This window comes from Lissotriton helveticus, chromosome 8, assembly GCF_964261635.1.
Source record: "Lissotriton helveticus chromosome 8, aLisHel1.1, whole genome shotgun sequence".
In the NCBI taxonomy this organism is placed as follows: domain Eukaryota; kingdom Metazoa; phylum Chordata; class Amphibia; order Caudata; family Salamandridae; genus Lissotriton; species Lissotriton helveticus.
Genome location: NC_136069.1, coordinates 1,350,289,074 through 1,350,308,189, shown reverse-complemented (window position 1 = coordinate 1,350,308,189; position 19,116 = coordinate 1,350,289,074). Strand labels below are relative to the sequence as shown.

Genomic DNA, 19,116 nt, shown 5'->3' with positions numbered 1-19,116 from the left:
AAAACCACCTCAATGGAGTCCAAAACACAAACTACAACACCAAAAAATCTGCGATGGGCCAAAGCGCAATGAGGAAAACAGCGATAAGCAGCGCCAGGCCTGCAACACACACCTGGCAGGCAGGAAAAAACACAATAAAAGTAGAAAAAACATACAAACACAAACTGACCAACACCCAAGCACCATGGAGGCAGCCGGAGCAGGCGCAGAGGATGAGGGCAACCCCACAAGCACCCCGGACGACCAGCCTGGGAGCTTGGGGACAGGGAAGGGCAAGGACAAGAAGAATAGGAAGACGAAGTTCAGTCCGTAGGCGAACAGGATCATAGTCATGGAGGTGATGGACCACCATCAACAACTGTTCGTCACCTCCAACGTGTCATTGGGCACCAAAAATGCAATCTGGTGGGACATCGTGGACAAGGTGAATGCCATCGGGGAGCACAAGAGGACAATGGACGAGGTAAAGTGGCGATGGAATGACATCAAGCGGAGTACCAAGGAGAAACTCTCCGCCAACCAGAAGGCAGCAAGCGCCACAGTTCGAGCTGGGGTTGAACAGGGTTTATGGCACACGCTGCATTGCGACCAGCACAAGCACTCCACCAGGGGACGGTGACTTTGGGTGCAATGATTCATTGGCACCTTAAGCTGCTGAGCGGGTGTGCAGCCTGCGGTGATGCCCATCCCGGCGGTCTGGACTGCTCAGGATTTTTGTGCTTTGCTGGGCCGCAGTGTAGGCCGAGCCAGTGGGCTGCGTGGGCTTACTGCCATGTGGCCTCGCTTCCGGGATCACAGTGTTAGTGGTACCCATTGGCTGAGCAGCTGTGCAGGCTGCAATGTTGCCGGGTGCCCCGTTATGTCCTATGCCATGGTGTAATCAAGACCCAGCACCAGAGGTGGGACCTGGTGGCCTGCGCAGCGTGACTGCATTGTGTGGAGGTTGGCATATCCGCGGGCCCCGGGCTTGTGACTTGCAGCAGCACATGGTGGGACCTGCTGTCTACACGCCGGTGGCAGAAGGTGAGCAGTGGGGGCCAGGTGTGCATGGGCGGGCATGCTCCGATGGGCGGCGGGAGGGTCTGGGGTGCCTCTGCCTGGGTGTGCATGGGCGGGCGGACGACGTTGTCTTGTGCAAGTGTGTGTACCGCGCCAGTCATGTATCTGGACTCTGTTTCAAATGATGGCTCTGACTCGGATGTGTGACCTGGTGTACTGCTATACATTCCGGCAAGTGGTTGGGGACACACCGGTGGCAGCAGGTGAGCAGTGTGGCCTGGGTGCGCAGGGCCGGCAATCCCTCTCTCTCCCCTCTCTTCTTCTCTCTCTCTCTCTCTCTCTCTCTCCCCCTCTCATCTTCTTTCTCCCTCTCACCCTCTCTTCTTCGCTCTCTCTCTGGCCTTTGATGTGAGCAGGACACATCTCCTCATCATGTTTTTTGTCTTCACGATGTAGCCTACGGATTGCCCCGATGGGGAGCCGCCATGTGTCTTCATTTCATTTCTGTGTTTATTTCGATAAAGTTTAATTGTTTGCTTCGAAAGTTATGTTATGTTATGTTAGGTGAATTTCTAAAGCGCTCGACTCACCAGGAGGCATCTCGGCGCTACCCTAGCGAAGTGGGAAGGATAGCCGGTCACATTAAAAATATGTTAGAACAGGAAGGTTTTCAATTGTTTCCTAAAAGCGGCATACGTAGAGCATTTTTGCAAGGCAACAGGGAGCTGGTTCCAGTGCCTCGGGGAAAGGTACGAGAAGGATCTCCCACCAGTGTGGCTAAGACGGATACGAGGAACTTTTAACAGGGCCAAAGAGTTGGACCTTAGGTTACAACCTGAAGCTTGCTTCAAGCATTTCTTCTGAAAATATAGAGGGCCTTTGCCATTCACAGCATTAAAAGTAAGACAGCAGATCTTAAAAAAGGATTGCTTCTTAATAGGCAGCCAGTGTAGCTGTCTCAACAAGGGCGCGGAGGGAGAGCCTGGGAGGTAATTTAAAATCATCATAGCCGCAGAGTTTTGAATTACCTGCAATTTAGCAAGCAATGCCTCTCCTACTTCCGCCAACAGTGCGTTCCCATAATCTAGATGACTCATCACAATGGCTTGAACCAGGGTTCTCCGGTGATCGGTCGACAGATAGGGAAGTATCCTACGTAGGAGGTGTAAACTATAGTAGCATGAGCTATTCGTGGCTGCCACATGATCCTTCATAGATAGAGTTGGATCCAGCTTTATTCCAAGATTTGTTACTGCTTGGGACGGGGTGGGGGCCGTGAATGTGTGATGCTCATTTCTGTGGCGACACATGCATGTCACCAGTTGTGATTGTACAACATCAGGCAGAATATTTTGTATATGTATAGGTGTAGCTGATGTGGCATGTCTTTGGTCGGGGGTGCCAGGGAGCGGTGGACCTGTGTGTGGTGTCGGTGGGTGTTGTGGCCCTCTTGGGTGTCCGTGCTGCATGTTCAGTTGCTCCATGGCTTCTGTTTGTCTTCAGGTGTGGCTGTGGGCTGTGCTCCCTTTTGTGGTGCAGGCTGTGGTCCGACTTTACACCAGGTCAGAGCAGGTGTTAATTTCCAGCTGCTAACGCGCCCTTTCACGTGTTTTGTGTTGTTATCGCCAATGTGGCTGGTTGTTGTGAATCTTGAGGTGTCGTACGTTTTTGCACGGGAATGCCTACTCTGCATCTCATTAGCGATAGGTGCGGTGGTCCTCTGTGGCGATGTTTTTTGCGGCTGCTTTCGCGGGAAAACTGGTGCTGTGGGCTGTTAGCACAAGCTTGTGAATAGGGTGGTAAATGTATCACGACTTTGGCTGCGATAAAGTGCAGTTAATTCGGCGATAGCTCCTTGTGAATATGCCCCTATATTTATTACTTTCATTCATCTCTTGTATTGCAGACTCCTCATACTGACCTTGGTATCGCACTTAAATTTCATAATTATACAATTAAGGTGAAGAATGTTAATGGCTGCGAACACGGATGGTGGAAGATTAATGAAGAGATGTAAGTATGCGTCTGTATTTTGATTAGAAATGTATATTAATCGAAGCCCCACATTCAAAAGTTGTCCTGTGGCATTTTAAACAAACTTTGAATTCATGTGTTTTTTTTTAAAGTACAATAACCAAGATGCCATTTTACTAGAGATCTGAATTTGCCGTTAGGTATTCTTTTGAAAATGGAAATTTAGAGAATGTACCACATTCACCTGTGTGCTTTGGGAGAGAAAACAGACGGGTCTAGCCGTAGTAAGAGTCATGCTTGATTTACAGTGTTAAAAAAGGCTATACAATAATATGCTCACTTCCGCTATAACATATCTGCCAAGGTTTCAAATTGTTTATGTGTGACATTTTCATCATTTCAGTGTAACTATGAGTGACATTCAACGACTATGAGTGACACTTTCTTGTGAGCAAAATCAAGCAATCAAGACGAGGGAAACACATACATTACACCCATTGGAGCAACAAGAAACTCTAAGGGCCTCATTTATGAGGCCGTGCGTCACCTTTACGCCGCTGGTGCGTCACTTTTTGTGACGCACCAGTGGCGTAAAAAATGCGCCTTGTTGCGCCACATTTACAAAGTGACGCATCTAGGTAGATGCGTCACTTTGTAAACCCCTGCGCCACATTATACCTGCGCCAGGTATAATGTATGCAAGGGGGGCGTATTGACGCAAGAAAGGGTCGTAGAAGTGACGCAGTGAAATCTATGAGATTTCACTGCGCCACTTCTAGGACACAAATGCGTCAATTTCTTATGCCTGCCTTACAGCAGGCGTAAGACTGAAGCAGGCCTTTTCACATGAGGCTTGCCCCATGTGAAAGGACACATTGATGGAGATGCGTCACTTTTGTGATACACTCCAGCAATGCGTCACTTTTGCGCTTACAGATACGTCAGAAATACTGACGTATCTGTAACTCCTTGCGACATGATACGTCATACATTAAATATGACGCATCAGGTATGTGGCAAGGAGTGCGCACTGAGAAGTGACGCATCGCTGCTTTCACGCAGCGATGCGCCATTTCTCATAAATGAGGCCCTAAGATCTTTAAAACTGCTGCAAAGTACCAGAAATGGGCGGGCACTAACCTAGTAAAAAGTAAAAACTCACAGCTAATCCTCATAAAATACAGTTTTGTGAATGTGCGTGATTCATGTTCTTTTGTGACAACTGTCACTAGACAAAACGCTGATCTTGCTTCAGCACTCGATTATTCACCTTTGACTGTTGCATGAAAACTCTAGGACACACAAGTAATTCAGCCCCACTACCAGTTGGTTTCAAATTCATTTTATTCTTCTGGGCCTTTGCAGAATCTTAAAACATGATTCTCTGAGAGAGGTGGGGACTGTACTTGCCTATCCCAGTCCATTTTAACTCCATAATGATCTTCATCGGGCCAGGAGGAGCATGTTGTTGACTAGGCAGTGGTCTGTGTCAGTTCGAAATGTTAATTACGAAAAACATGCCTCTAAGCCACTGGTACTCATAGTACAGCCCGCGGGCCGCTGGTGGCCCGGCAAGCCTTCCCTGGCGGCCTGCAGACCTCTTGCAAACATCGTACCCGTGTTTTAATTTTTTTTTTTTTAAAGAGTGTCTGCAACTAGAGCGCGACTCAGAGACTCTGCTGCTCTGTGGGGGCCGGGCGATTCTGTGCAAGGTAGGGCGAGGGAGGGAGGGAGATGAAGGGAGAGCGAGGGAGGGAGAGAAAGTGCAGGAGAGGGAGGGAGAGCTCGGGAGGGAGGGAAAGGGAGGCAGACAGAGGGAGGGAGAGAGAGGCAGGGATAGGGAGGTAGAGGGAGACAGAGGGAGGGAGAGGGAGAAGGAGGGAGGGAAAGGGAGGGAGACAGCGGGAGAGGGAGGGAGACAGAGGGAGGGATAAGGGAGGGAGAGGGAGGGAGGGCGAGGGAGGGAGGAAAAGGGAGGGAGACAGAGGCACAGAGAGGGAGAGCAAGGGAGGGAGGGAAAGGGAGGCAGAGGGAGGGAGGGAGGGAGGGAAAGGGAAGGAGAGGGAGGGAGAGAGAGGGAGGGAGAGCAAGGGAAGGAGGGAAAGGGAGGGAGACAGAGAGGGAGGGAGACAGAGGGAGGGAAGGGGAGGGAGAGGGAGGGAGAGCGAGGGAGGGACTGAAAGGGAGGGAGACAGAGGCAGACAGGGAGAGCAAGGGAGGGAGAGAAAGGGAGGGAGAGGGAGGGAGAGCGAGGGAGGGAGGGAAAGGGAAGGAGAGGGAGGGAGAGGGAGGAAGGGAGGGAGGGAAAGGGAGGGAGGGAAAGGGAGGGAGAGCGAGGGAGAGCGAGGGAAGGAGGGAAAGGGAGAGAGCCAGAGGGACGGAGAGAGAGACAGAGGGAGAGGGAGGGAGGGAGACAGAGGGAGGAAAAGGGAGGGAGAGAGAGACAAAAGGAGGGAGAGGGAGAAGGAGGGAGGGAAAGGGAGGGAGACAGATAGGAAAAGGGAGGGAGAGGGAGACAGAGGGAGAGGGAGGGAGGGAGATAGAGGGAGGGAGAGGGAGGTAGGGAAAGGGAGGGAGAGGGAGACAGAGGTAGGGAGGGAAAGGGAGGGAGACAGAGGCAGACAGGGAGAGCAAGGGAGGGAGAGAAAGGGAGGGAGAGGGAGGGAGGGAGAGCGAGGGAGGGAGGGAAAGGGAAGTAGAGGGAGGGAGAGGGAGGGAGGGAGGGAAAGGGAGGGAGAGCGAGTGAGAGCGAGGGAAGGAGGGAAAGGGAGAGAGCCAGAGGGAGGGAGACAGAGACAGAGGGAGAGGGAGGGAGGGAGACAGAGGGAGGGAGAGGGAGAGGGAAGGAGGGAAAGGGAGGGAGACAGAGGGAGGGAAAGGGAGGGAGAGAGACAAAAGGAGGAAGAGGGAGAAGGAGGGAGGGAAAGGGAGGGAGACAGATAGGAAAAGGGAGGGAGAGGGAGACAGAGGGAGAGGAAGGGAGGGAGACAGAGGGAGGGAGAGGGAGACAGAGGGAGGGAAGGGGAGGGAGAGGGAGGGAGGGAGAGCGAGGGAGGGACTGAAAGGGAGGGAGACAGAGGCAGACAGGGAGAGCAAGGGAGGGAGAGAAAGGGAGGGAGAGGGAGGGAGAGCGAGGGAGGGAGGGAGGGAAAGGGAAGGAGAGGGAGGGAGAGGGAGGAAGGGAGGGAGGGAAAGGGAGGGAGAGCGAGGGAGAGCGAGGGAAGGAGGGAAAGGGAGAGAGCCAGAGGGAGGGAGAGAGAGACAGAGGGAGAGGGAGGGAGGGAGACAGAGGGAGGAAAAGGGAGGGAGAGAGAGACAAAAGGAGGGAGAGGGAGAAGGAGGGAGGGAAAGGGAGGGAGACAGAGGGAGAGGGAGGGAGACAGAGGGAGGGAAGGGGAGGGAGAGGGAGGGAGAGCGAGGGAGGGACTGAAAGGGAGGGAGACAGAGGCAGACAGGGAGAGCAAGGGAGGGAGAGAAAGGGAGGGAGAGGGAGGGAGAGCGAGGGAGGGAGGGAAAGGGAAGGAGAGGGAGGGAGAGGGAGGAAGGGAGGGAGGGAAAGGGAGGGAGAGCGAGGGAGAGCGAGGGAAGGAGGGAAAGGGAGAGAGCCAGAGGGAGGGAGAGAGAGACAGAGGGAGAGGGAGGGAGGGAGACAGAGGGAGGAAAAGGGAGGGAGAGAGAGACAAAAGGAGGGAGAGGGAGAAGGAGGGAGGGAAAGGGAGGGAGACAGATAGGAAAAGGGAGGGAGAGGGAGACAGAGGGAGAGGGAGGGAGGGAGATAGAGGGAGGGAGAGGGAGGGAGAGGGAGGGAGAGGGAGGTAGGGAAAGGGAGGGAGAGGGAGACAGAGGTAGGGAGGGAAAGGGAGGGAGACAGAGGCAGACAGGGAGAGCAAGGGAGGGAGAGAAAGGGAGGGAGAGGGAGGGAGGGAGAGCGAGGGAGGGAGGGAAAGGGAAGGAGAGGGAGGGAGAGGGAGGGAGGGAGGGAAAGGGAGGGAGAGCGAGGGAGAGAGGGAAGGAGGGAAAGGGAGAGAGCCAGAGGGAGGGAGACAGAGACAGAGGGAGAGGGAGGGAGGGAGACAGAGGGAGGGAGAGGGAGAGGGAAGGAGGGAAAGGGAGGGAGACAGAGGGAAGGAAAGGGAGGGAGAGAGAGACAAAAGGAGGGAGAGGGAGAAGGAGGGAGGGAGACAGATAGGAAAAGGGAGGGAGAGGGAGACAGAGGGAGAGGAAGGGAGGGAGACAGAGGGAGGGAGGGGAAGGTAGAGGGAGGGAGAGGGAGGGAGAGGGAGGGAGGGAAAGGGAGGGAGAGGGAGACAGAGGGAGGGAGGGAAAGGGAGGAAGAGGGAGACTGAGGGAGGGAAAGGGAGGGAGAGGGAGACAGAGGGAGGGGGAAAGGGAGAGGGAGGGAGGAAGAGTGAGGCAGGGATAGGGAGGGAGGGAGTGGGAGGGAGAGGTAGGCAAAGGGAGGGAAAGGGAAGGAGAGTGAGGGAGGGAGAGCGAGATAGACAGAGTGAGGGAGACCTCAGAGTGAGGGAGACCTCAGAGTGAGGGAGAGGGAAGGAGAGAGAGGGAGACCTCAGAGTGAGGGCGACGTCAGAGTGAGGGGGAGGGAAGGAGAGAGAGGGAGACTGAGGGAAAGGGAGGGAGAGGGAGGGAGAGGGAGGGAGGGAGAGGGAGACAGAGGGAGGGGAAGGGAGGGAGAGGGAGACAGAGAGATGGAGGGCAAGGGAGGGAGAGGGAGGGAGGGAGAGGGAGACAGGGAGAGGGAAGGAGGGAGTGGGAGGAAAAGGGAGAGAAAGTAAGGGAGGGAGAGGGAGCGAGAGGGAGGGAGGAGGGGGGAGGAAGGGGGTTCGAGGGAGGGAGGGAACGTGTGGGAGAGGGAGGGAGAGGGAGGGAAATGGAGGGAGAAGGAGGGAGAGTGAGGGAGGGAGGGAAAGGGAGGGAGACAGAGGTAGACAGAGGGAGAGCAAGGAAGGGAGAGAAAGAGAGGGAGAGGGAGGGAGAGCGAGGGAGCACAGCTGTCTCTGCTGTATTTTGGGCCTGGAAACTATAACAGAACTGTGTATGGATTGGAGATTCAAGTGTATAAGGATTGAAAATGTTATATATGTCTTGTACAGCACTTTATAAATGTTATTCACCCAAAGCACTTTGTCACTTCTAGATCACCTTATCACAGATTAGTTTATTTTGCGCCATTTCTTAATAACGTTTTGTTTTCTATGACAGCCTCACTATGTCAAGATCAGAGCAAATTGTAAAAAGAAAAAATAATTAATTTGCTAATTCAATTCCTCTTGATTACATCAATCTAGGTGTGCTTCCTTTTTTCTTTTCATGTATAAATGTTTAAAATATATTTAAAGTGATTATTCCATTCCTGACAGAACCTACCTAACCTTAGATTTCAGATACCCAGGTTCTGAGGGTCAGTGGGTAACACCATTATACTTGATGCCTGGATGATCCAGCAGCCTGCTACGTGTGTTTTATAGAGGCTGGGCAGGGCTGCCAGAGAGAGTAGAATTTGCTTTGTCTGTGCAGCATGGTAATTGAAACAATGTTGCTTATGGCCACTGGTCACCGTAGCGACCAGCTTCCCAGCTGCGCCGGCGGGCTAAGTTGCCAGACAGAGCTGAAGCGCACAGCATTGCACAGATACAGTGTCATGCACGGGGCTGTCTTTGGAGCGCCTCATGATTACTGCAGTATATCAGGGGGCTCTACACCGGCGTAGCTAGGGGGGTGCAAGGGGGGCGGTCCGCCCCAGGCGGCACAATTTTAGAGGCGGCCGCGGCAGTGGAGGCCCGTTGCGGCCGCAGCGGCCTTTATAATTTATTTGTGAACACAGAGTCCAGACCCACATAAATGACAGAAATTCAACGGACATGCGCCTCAGCATAATTAATCACGACGTTCATGACGTTGTGACGCAGTTACAGGCGGCGGTGGGCGGGCTGCTAGAGTTAAAAGAAATCACGGCGCACGTTGTTAACATTTCTCTCTGGTAAGCCTAAGTGCGCTCATGTGATTTCTAAAGCGCAGCACTACCAGGTAGTGGAAAGTGCAGCGCATTGTTTTTTATAATATAAATGTATAAGGTGGCAGGGCAATGGCGGCTCATTCACACATTTCCCTACTTTCCCCGAAGGCTGGCGGGTGTGACACTCAGCTTCTCTCTCTACGGGAGGGTCGGGTCGGTGCACAGACAAAGGATTGAGGAGACGCAGCTACTGCATTGCAATTTTGAACGAAGGCTGTATAATGCAAAAGAAGCAATTTAAAATAAACTAGCGCCAAACCTACTTTTGTAGAAGTTCCTGGGTGTTATCAGGTCCTCCTTCCCTTGTCCCAGACTGTAAAAGGATGTTTCAATTTTCGGCCCGCCAGCCGGCCCCCAAGGCACCGAGGAATTAATTGCTGTTCCTCTGCAGCCGGTCTTCGAGAATCGATCATCACGTATTTGTAAACCCATAGGGGTCTTGCTGTGCTAGCTGCATCACAGAGAAATATGTCATCTATGATTTCTAATATTGAAATACATGATGTTGGAGAAGCCTGGGGACCTAAGAAGCCAGGGGCCCGGGAAAGAGCCCTGCCTGCCTCCTTCTTGTGACAGCCCTGCACATGGTCAAGTAGACCACATCCAGAGAGAGCAGCACTTCCTCGTAGAGTCTCGTAGTGAGAGCAGGTTACACAGATTGAGGATACAGTGCAGGACGGCTCGCTGTCTGACTCATAAGAGACAGGCTAACGATCTTGCTGTGACACGCAGGCAGCTCCTCTCAGTGGATCATTCTATCAAGAGACCACACCAGGTAAGTCAGATGTTAATTTAATAATCCGCTCCTGAAATTCAAAATGTTGATTACGAAAATGGTGAGGGGACTCCAGCACAGCATAGCGCCTTGTAAATGGGTACACTAAAGTTGTCTGTGCTGTAAATGCAGGCCATCTCCGAGTTTTTCTGTACTAATAAATCATCAAAACTGCTAGTTAAAGGGTTTAATATATTTGCTTGACAGTGGTACTACAAGCAGCATGAGACTTGCTTAGTCAGAGATAAGGCAGATGATTAATATCCATGCTGGAGAGCTGTCTGTGTCAGACTTTTGTCTCATGGCTGTTTTCACTCACTATTAAGTAGAGCAGAGAGTTTATATGCATACTGCAAATAACGTTACCAGCATATTGTATTGTAATGAACTGTATTATATGTAGATAGCTCAGTGGGTTCATTCTTTTGTCACAGAGAACCCTTAGATTTTTGTGGTTCAGCCCCACCTGAAGCTGAGGTTGGGGTGGTGGGTGCTGATTATTTAAAAATTAAATAATTGCTTTAAAAGCACATGCTACTGAGTTGGACTTTCTTATTGCTCAAATCAGTGTGATTTTCGAAATGTGTCTGTTTTCATGGACTCCATTGCATGATTTTGGCCGCAAGAATGTGTAGCTATAACTGTCATACATTTAGTTGTTAAATGTCTTTCGTTTCGTAAATCCACTGAATCTATGAAATTTCACACATAAGCAATCTGAAACATTAGCAGCTATGCTCAAATATGTGTAATTTCTGACATTTGTATGATTCCATCGTCTTCACTGCTTCATTTTTCTTGCGGCAAAGTGTCACTCATAGTCGTTGGAATGTCACTCGTAATTACACAGAAATTATGAAAATGTCACTCATAGCAATCTGAAACCTTGGCAGCTATGAGGAGTGACACTTTCTCACTGGCAAAATCACTCAATAAAGATGAAGGAAACCTATAAATACCAGAAACAGGTGCAAAGCAGCTGATCTTTGCAGCATGCATTTTAACCCTATATGCACAATTTTATGGAGAGTCAAAACTGCTACTAGACAAGTAACTATTAAGCAGGGGCTTTTACACCCATGTCTAAGTCTGTCATCCTGTATTCCCGCTCAGCCGCAGGTGCGGCTGAACCACAAGTAAGAAAATGATCTCTATCGCAAAAGCAATACCCACTGAGCGGTCTACACTAAATACAGTTCCTGATGTCCTGATGTCAAGGTACACGAGTCTCATGCAGGAACTTTTATACACAAGCGCACCACCCTGTCTCCCAGCTAAGCCGGAGGTGCGGCTGGACCAAAAGTAAGAAAATAATTGCTGTTAGCGGTAATACTACGTGTCTCTCTGACCTCTTTCAAGTGCTCGCCGTCCTTTTTCCCCAGCACCCAACCACCCCCCACCCCAGGGGCGGCAATCTAAAGGATAGCCCCGGCCGCCACAAGCTCTAGCTACGCCCCTGGGGCTCTATATGCGTGACTAATGCATATTAGTGCGGTGATGTGGCCACTTGCACTAAAATGGGTTAGTCTAATGCCTGATGCGTGGTACTTGGCAGGGCTGCAATAAGTAAGTGAGTCACACTAGCGACATAAGAGACAGAACTGTCACTTGTTGCTGTCAACAAATAAGCTCGAAAATGCAGTATAAAATGATCTCAGTAATTTATCAGTATAAACTGGTCTTTTGCCTCAAATAATAAAAGATTCAGCTTTCCATGAGCAAATTATGTAATAATTGCTGAAAGTTTTAAGGATCACACATATACTTCACACGTGATGCCACTCTAAATGTCCATGGTCAATTCACAAGAAGTTGAAGTTTATATATAATGGATTAGGATGTACTGCAGGGTGATTAGCCACGATCAAATACATTGTTTTAGTGGGACATTTAGATAACATTTCTATTAATCTATATGTTTCACATTTATTCTAGACTAAGGAGTCAGCAATATTATTTCTCTTCTTAAAGTTATTAACTTACTCCATTGTAAGAGAAACTACTTCAAGCCCTAACGTTTTGCTCTTTTGCTCAATCTTTGCCAATCTGAACAAAAAGTAATTTGGGGAATTTGCCTTGTGGAACGAAAATCGGTAGAAAGTGGGCATAATGTGCCCTGCATATCCTGAGGGCCCGTCACCAGGCTGATGGATCTTCCTGAGCTATGGTGGTGGGAGGAGTTGACAATGACATCGGAATTGGGCTATGCCTGTCCTCAGGCAAAGAAGTCTTCCCCCCCCCTGTAGTTTGTCTGGAACCAGGGCAGGGAAAGGCATGCCCTTGTGCACTACAAAGACTGTCCTATGAAGTTTGCCTGGTTCAAAGGCTAAAATGGGTATAAGTACCAGACCTGTGACCCCATACCCACAGAACATTTCTGGGTTGAGGACATTCTCCAGGAAGAAGAGCTGGATATTCTGCCTGGAGGGACTGTAACTTTGCTGTGTTGGCCTGCTGATTGCTGCTGACAAATTCAGCTCCTGGGCCCTTGAGAGTAAGTTCCAGTGATCTCAAGAAGATAATCCATGGATCAACTCCAAGTGTCATTCCGTACCGGCACATCTCTGCAAAACCTGATGCATCACCCCTGCGAGCACCAGAGTGTGGGCCCCGCTTGACGCATCAACTGCAGCTTACAACTTAGGCCCTAGATTTCCATCGCAGTGCGTCAGAAGAACTGCTGCTGTGTGAGTTTTGAGCACCGCATCACCAAAGTCTGTGACACACCGCTCTGATTCCAATGCATCGCCTGCTTCATAGATGTGGAATCGACGCAGGGTGACTTGACATTCTATGCATTGTCCCTAGGCGCTGATCTCTTCATCAACACTGCAGTAAGGAACTGACTCATTGTGTCCACAACCAATGCATCACCTTCCCTGCAACAGTAAGGAACCGATGCATTGTGTCCGCAACTGACGCATCACCTCCACTGCAGTAGCAAGTAACCAACGCATCACTTCCCCTGTCTAGCATTAAGGAACTGTTGCATCACATCCCCTGTATCAGTAAGGAACTGATGCATCACCTGCTTTTTCGATGCTTCACCTCACCTGTGCCTCGCATCGTCCTTGTTTTTTCACGCATCTTAGGTATTTTATCCTGATTAAGCACATCCATTAATTTCTATGGACTAAACTTGCTTTAATCTTTTATAAGTGATATCTTGACACGTGTATTTTGGATTTTTTTAGTTTTTGTCTTCTTTTAAGATAAATATTGGCTATTTTTCTGAACTGGTGTGGACTCCTTTTGCAGAGTTTTCACTGTGTTACTGTGTGTGTGTATGTGTGTACAAATACTTTACACATTGCCTCTGAGAAAAGCCTGGTTGTATTGCCAAGCTATCAAGAGGGTGAGCGTGGGTTATTCTGAGGATAACTTGCTGATGTAGACTTATGGGGTTGGTTCTCATTTAAAACTGTGGGTGACATGTATGCATTTTGATTCTCCACGCTTTGGCTGAGGTAGGTGATATATATGGAACACCAGTGCAATTTCACTCAAATGGTAGCTTAGCATGAGTGGGCAGATTGATATGGAATAAGAGAAACATAGAACCGGAAGTAGCTTGGGGTCTTATATTGACTGTGACGGTCTCGGAGAGGGGCCACCATGCTACTGCCCTGTTCTGAGAACTTCAAAGCCAAAATAGACCGCCTGCAAGAGTACGACTTTTAAAGTCACTGGCAGGCATTTCTCTAGCAGTCCCACTGCGTTGCCTCTGAAATATGCACCGCAATGGCAGAGTCAAAGGCAGTTCCTGCAGTGCAGGCACTACTATGTTCCATGCCCTGCAGGAACGGGGTGCATGTACACAGAGGGTCACATGTGCCCCCTGTTTGCTCCCCATGGTGCAGAGGCAACAGGGGGCTCTGTAGGGCCCCCTTTGTTTCCTCACTGCCACACTTTTCATGGCAGGCTCACTGCCACGAGAAGTGTGGCAGGGAGGAAACTAGTAAAATGCTTGGCGGTGCCGCAGCGGCACCCCCAGCATATTACCAGCCTCACACTGCTGCAAGACCGTCAAAGCAGTGGTTCTGTGGCGCTCGGACTGCCATAGTCAGAATATGGCGGGTGGACCTCCAGTCTGGTGGTCTATTGACTGCCACCATGACTACGTCGGTCCAGTGGACCACCATAGTTGTAATAAGGCCCTTAGTTAATTGTGTACATTAATGTTGCAACATTAAGGTCTCTTGGTATGAAACTTGTTCAAAGCATTTACTGGTTTCCGAGTTAGATGCGAAGAAAACGTAGGTGAAGAATTAGAAAGTGGAAATGAAAGTGGAAAGTGTAGTGGCTTATTTAGCTCCAGAAATAGTACATTTAAGCTGCTTCAGTCTAGCTACCACTATTTCATCAATCTTCCCTCACTAGATTTCATAGACTATTCAGTAGTGTTTTGGGCAATTGCACTAGATGCCCTACATGTCACTGTTTAGAGGGCCACTAATATTATTAGATAATAATATAAAAAATAAATACTTTAAATTAATAATATAAATTAAATATTTAAAATATATTTAAACTTTTTAAAAAACATAAAATATACTTAGACAATTTTTAAAAGCATTATATTAAAAACATTAACAATAACTGAGAAGTAAAAATTACAATCATATATATATGTATGTATGTATATATATGAAACGTAAATATACAAAATACAATTAATATAAAATAGTCTTAATATGAACTACATATTTTCAAAATATTTATGTATACTTTCAAGAATATAAACACAATATGTAAACATTTTATTAAATAATACAAAAGAATATTGAAAAATGTCCATTACCAAACATATATTCACATAAACATATATCACAGACAGTTATTAAAAAATATAGTGAATATAAAAAACAAAACAAAAATGTTAATTAAACAATTACAGTCATTTTATTAATAAGAAAAATATTTTAAAAAAATAGTTTAAAAATAATATTATTCAAAATACTAGCAACAGTAGGTAAAGTGTTGGACTTTAGAGGCATTAAATTAACTAATGCCACTTCAAGATTAGCAAAATCAGGGAAAGTGTTGCCTTTTGAAAGGGTTAGGTTTTCTATTCCCACACGAAAGTAAGCAAAATCAGGGAAAATATTGGCCCATAGATGGTCTAAATTAACTATCCCACTACAAGCCAAGCAAAAGTCGGGAAATGTTGGAGTTTGGAGCATTGGATTTACTATTTCTAATCCATCCTAAGCAACAATAGGGACAGCATTGGTCCTTGTAGGAATTAGATTCACTAGTCCCACTCCAATGTAAGCATAAACAGGGCAAGGGTTTGACTTTGGGAAGGTTAGATTTACTATTACCACTTTAATCTAAGCAACAGTAGGGAAAGGGTAGGACTTTGCAGGGGTTAGATTTCCTTTTCCCACTCCAATCTAAACAACGTTAGCGAAGGTGTTGGATATTGTAGGGGTTAGATTTACTATTCTCACTCTAAGGTAAGCAAAAGCAGAGTAAGCGTTGGACCTCAGAAGGGTTTTATGTAGCATTTTAAATCCTAATCATTTACAAAACTAATTTAAATCATAACAGCTTAAATATTTTAACAAATTATTTAAAAGAAAAATATATACTTTAAAAATAAATATTATTGAAAAAATTGAATGTAATAATGCAAAAAATAAAAGAAAATATTAAACAAATATTTTTTTGTAGTAAATATATATGCCTCCCTATTGCCCACAAAAACAACAAGTGCATAAAATAATAACAACATTAACATAGTAATTAAATAAAGCAAATACAATTAAAAGAAATAATAAATAAAACATTTATTTTAAAACATTTCTTATTAAATACTCTTATCAACAAATGATCAGCTAATTGAAATACAACAAATAATTGACATATCAAATAATCAAATAAATAATATACATAATTATCAATTATACATAAAAAATGATAGTCTACTAAAACGTATAAAACAATTATTACAATATTTATCATACATAAAATTCAAATAATAACCAATATATTATTTATTAAATTATATTTAATGCAACTATATTAAAATAAAATATCAAATCCAAGATATTTTTGAAACAATATACATAAAAATATGTTCTTACCTTCTTTATCATGCTCCTCAATATTTTTGACACAATAGTCTAGCAACTTGATATTTTTAAAACAAAATTGATGTCATTCACCTTTCCAGACATCGTTCTTGCTCTGCACAATTACATACATGGACAGTAATTATGAAGAGATGCAGTAAAAGCATTAGAAAATAACATGGGACTAACAAACACCTGGCAAAATATATCAGATTACCACAGCTCAGGGCATAGTGATTCAGCAGGGGTGAAGAAGTGGTAGGGCGGGACTGTGTCTTCTGCCCATGGGCCTCACTACGTTGGCGGGCGGACGTGCAAGGGTCCCTCCGACAACAAGTCAACAGTTCCGACAGCCCAAAAACAATATGAAGTGCAGGTGAAGGTAAACATGCCTTTTTCCGTTGCGGCTTGTGCTGCGGCCCAGAAAAGAGCTGCAGCACTAGCTGCAATACAAAAAAGGATATATTCAAACATCCATGCACCGTGTGCCAGGTCCCATGTGGTGCCTGGCACACGGTGCATGGATGTTTGGGGGGCACCACATATGCCCCCCGGAACAATAGTTGAGGCCCAAAGGGGACGGGGTCCTTCTAGAGCCCCTAGAGTCCCTTTCTGTCTGCCTATACATGGCAGTCAGACCACCATGTAAAAGCTGAGGGAAAAGAACGTCCTAATCCCTACAGCAATGCCTCCTCAGGCACCACCCCCATTGTAGGCTTCTACCACTGCCCAGATGGGCTCCTTGAGCCAGTCGGAGGGGGTTGTCTTTCCCCCAGCCCAAATTGCTTCTACCGCCGGCATTGTAATCCGATGGTTGAACCAATTTATCAGGATGTCAGGCGGACCACGGGGCTGTTGGTGGAGGTCCGCTCAACATCCTAATTGGGCCATATATGTCTCATTCTCCTATATTCTATCTATTTCATTTATATCAATACCATGAACAGTGGGAAAGGCCTTGCTGCAATATTTCAGAAGTTAAGAACTATGGCAATAATGCCAAAACTATCCAACCTTAAAAAAGTAACCACTGCCACCATGTTAACACGCTGATAAAATTGAGAATACTCGAAAACACAAAAACCTTGGAATCCTTTACCAAAGAGTGTAGGGCCCTTTTGCCTTATAAAGCACATGCAAGAAAAATGTAAAAATAAAAGGACAATAGAGAAGCTGATGGAATACCTGAAGTTTTAAAATTGGGCAGTCTTGAGTGTGTTGTGTACTTTAATTCAGTCTTTACAGCAGGATGTTAAATCCTTCACTTATTACCACTATTCCCGGTTTAGAGATGCCCAACTTACTTATGGAAAGAAACATTTGAGCCACCGACCAAAAATTAAAGGATTAATGTGACAAGGAATCTTCAAGATATTGGGGCCTGATGGAGATGAGACAGTTCATAAAGAAAGATGGAGAGTGATTGTTAGAACTGGGATTCCTGGTTGGCTGAGGTGTGCACTCATGTCAGGCAATAACCACCACTCTAGTCAGGGTAAGCTAGAAACACACTAAAAGATAACCTGTGCTCCCCTTCTGTAGCTTGGCACAGAGCAGTCAGGCTTTTCTAAAGAAGCAATGTGTAAGTATTTGTGCAACACCCACACACAGCAACACAACTAATACCCCACAAAAAGACTCCACACAGGTTTAGAAAAATACATTATTATATTATAAACAATACAAGATAAAAATGACAAAAATACAATGTATAGAAGATGAGATATTGAATTTTAAAGGAATAGATGCAGTAAAGCACTTAGAAAGCAAGTACCACTAAAAAGAGTACTTTAGGTCATGCTGGACCAGTTCAAAGTCAAAGTTTGGGCCGATTGTGATGGAGCACCAGTCAGCTTTAGGACCCTCAATGGCCCTGGTAAACAAAGTACCTTTCCTGGTTGTAAACAGTGAGGTGTGTTGATGTTGAGTCCCGCAGGCGCAGGATGCATCTATCGTCTCCACTCAGTGAAGGCGGGTGTCAGAGTCGAGAGGCATCGAGCAATGCACTGGATTCTACCATGCAGTCGAGGGGATACGTCAATCTCACCAAGCTGCAGCAGCGACGATACGCTGTCATGAGCATACATCTCTGGAGGCAAAGCTCTGGTTCTGAGCCAAAGCCATGATTTTTAATCCCACAACCGGGTCGATGTGCCAGGTCTGCTACACACAGACAGGATAAGTGTCAAAATCTGTGGCACAAGTATCTGGGCCACTTCCAGTGAGCCTGGCTCAGGAGCAGGGGTAGAGACTTTGCTATCTCTGGAGTCTCAAGCAACAGGAGGCAAGCCAACAAACCCTTGAAGATCACTTGGAGGGAAAGCAGAGCCCAGCTCTCCTTCAGCATAGTCAGAGAGCAGCAGGGTAACAAACAAATAAGCAGGCCTTCCAGAGCAGCTATCCAGTTTAACTGGCGAAGCTTCAGTTACAAGTCCAGTAGTGTCTGATTGTAGGTGATCAGAGACTCAGTACTTCTACTCAAAAGTGCTGTTGATGTGGGGGGGATTTCAAAGCAGCTTTCTGAAGTGCACAGTTATCCCTTACAACCTAATCCTGTCTGCCTATAGGGGCAATCAGTCCTTTGTGTGGAGACACAACACTGTCTATTCAAATGAAGTGTCAGCCCCTCCCTTCCATCCTGCCCAGGCAAGATGTATGTAGAATGCAGATGTATGTAGATGGGTACTCAGACACACTGATCCTTCTTTTGTTGTGGCTGTCTAGAGGGAATGCACAAAGTGTAGCTGTCAACCACCATAGACGTGTATTGGAGACAAGCTGTCAGGCACTCGGAGCAGTAAGTGCAGAGAAATGTCCACTTTCTAAAAGTGTCATTACTAAAACAGTAATGTTAAATTCAACTTCACCAGTGAGAAGGATTTATCATTACATTCCAAAGCTGTGTAACAAGAACAAGCTACTCCTCGTTGATCAGAAATTAAAGCTGACAGGAGAAAAAAAGATGGTAGAATTTGAGATTAGGGAACATACACCATATACAAATGAGCCAAAAGGAGATGTCTAGGAACTTAAAAGAGCCAGAAACGTAAACACAGAGGGACTCTGAAGCATGTGGCCCTTATTTCAGTAGCTTAGATATTATGTATGTATGAATCTAGAAAGATACAGTAAAATCCCTCCATTCCCATAGGATGCGAAGGCTTTGCAATGTCACATTAGAGCTTCTTATATTAAAAAACGTTAGATTTGCAGCTTTAAAGACAGATGATGGAGACAAAAACTTTTAGTTTTGT

General features: G+C 46.9%; 1 protein-coding gene across 1 annotated transcript in view; it reads left to right on the top strand.

Annotated features, from left to right (window-relative positions):
* TMPRSS7 (transmembrane serine protease 7) overlaps window positions 1–19,116 on the top strand; it is a 434,671-nt gene that overhangs the window by 175,565 nt on the left and 239,990 nt on the right. The window contains exon 10 of the mRNA XM_078658964.1: window positions 2,906–3,012. Within this exon, the coding sequence (XP_078515090.1) occupies window positions 2,906–3,012 (107 nt within the window). The remainder of the gene's footprint in view (window positions 1–2,905; window positions 3,013–19,116) is intronic.